This window comes from Myotis brandtii, unplaced genomic scaffold (genome assembly GCF_000412655.1).
Source record: "Myotis brandtii unplaced genomic scaffold, ASM41265v1 scaffold1408, whole genome shotgun sequence".
In the NCBI taxonomy this organism is placed as follows: Eukaryota; Metazoa; Chordata; class Mammalia; order Chiroptera; family Vespertilionidae; genus Myotis; species Myotis brandtii.
The window spans coordinates 491,009-491,444 of NW_005355029.1; the positions used below are offsets into that span (position 1 = coordinate 491,009).

Below are 436 nucleotides of genomic sequence, written 5' to 3' on the forward strand. Positions count from 1 at the left end.
TGCTGCACAGCCTGCGGGCTCGGTGCACGCCCACCAACCGGGTCTGAGTCCCGGGGGAGGAGGGGCCGGCGCTCAGCCAGTCACAGCACTTTGCCACCCGTAGCTCTGTCGCTGTCCCCGGGGGAAGCGCCAAGGCAAGAACACACAACAGCACAGGCCTGTGCTCTGGACCCGGCGCCTGTGCGAAGGGGAGCTGCGTTCGGCCCGGCTCCTGGAGGCGGGTGTCCCCCCAGCGCCCTCCCACGGGGCTTCGCGAATGAAGTGATGGAAATGAAAGCCAGTATTTATACTCTGTGTTGTTGGAATGCTTGATCCCCCATCTTAGGTTTGTTTATAAAAAGATGCTTGAAAGAAAAGCCACGGAGCATTCAAATGAAGGAAACAGGACACAGCACACGTGGATGGGGCGCGGCCGGGCCACCACAGGGCCCTTCGA

At 61.2% G+C, this 436-nt stretch overlaps 1 protein-coding gene across 1 annotated transcript in view; it reads left to right on the top strand.

Annotated features, from left to right (window-relative positions):
- GPR146 (G protein-coupled receptor 146) overlaps window positions 1–436 on the top strand; it is a 25,115-nt gene that overhangs the window by 13,473 nt on the left and 11,206 nt on the right. Inside the window, exon 4 of the mRNA XM_014535272.1 lies at window positions 104–217. Within this exon, the coding sequence (XP_014390758.1) occupies window positions 104–217 (114 nt within the window). The remainder of the gene's footprint in view (window positions 1–103; window positions 218–436) is intronic.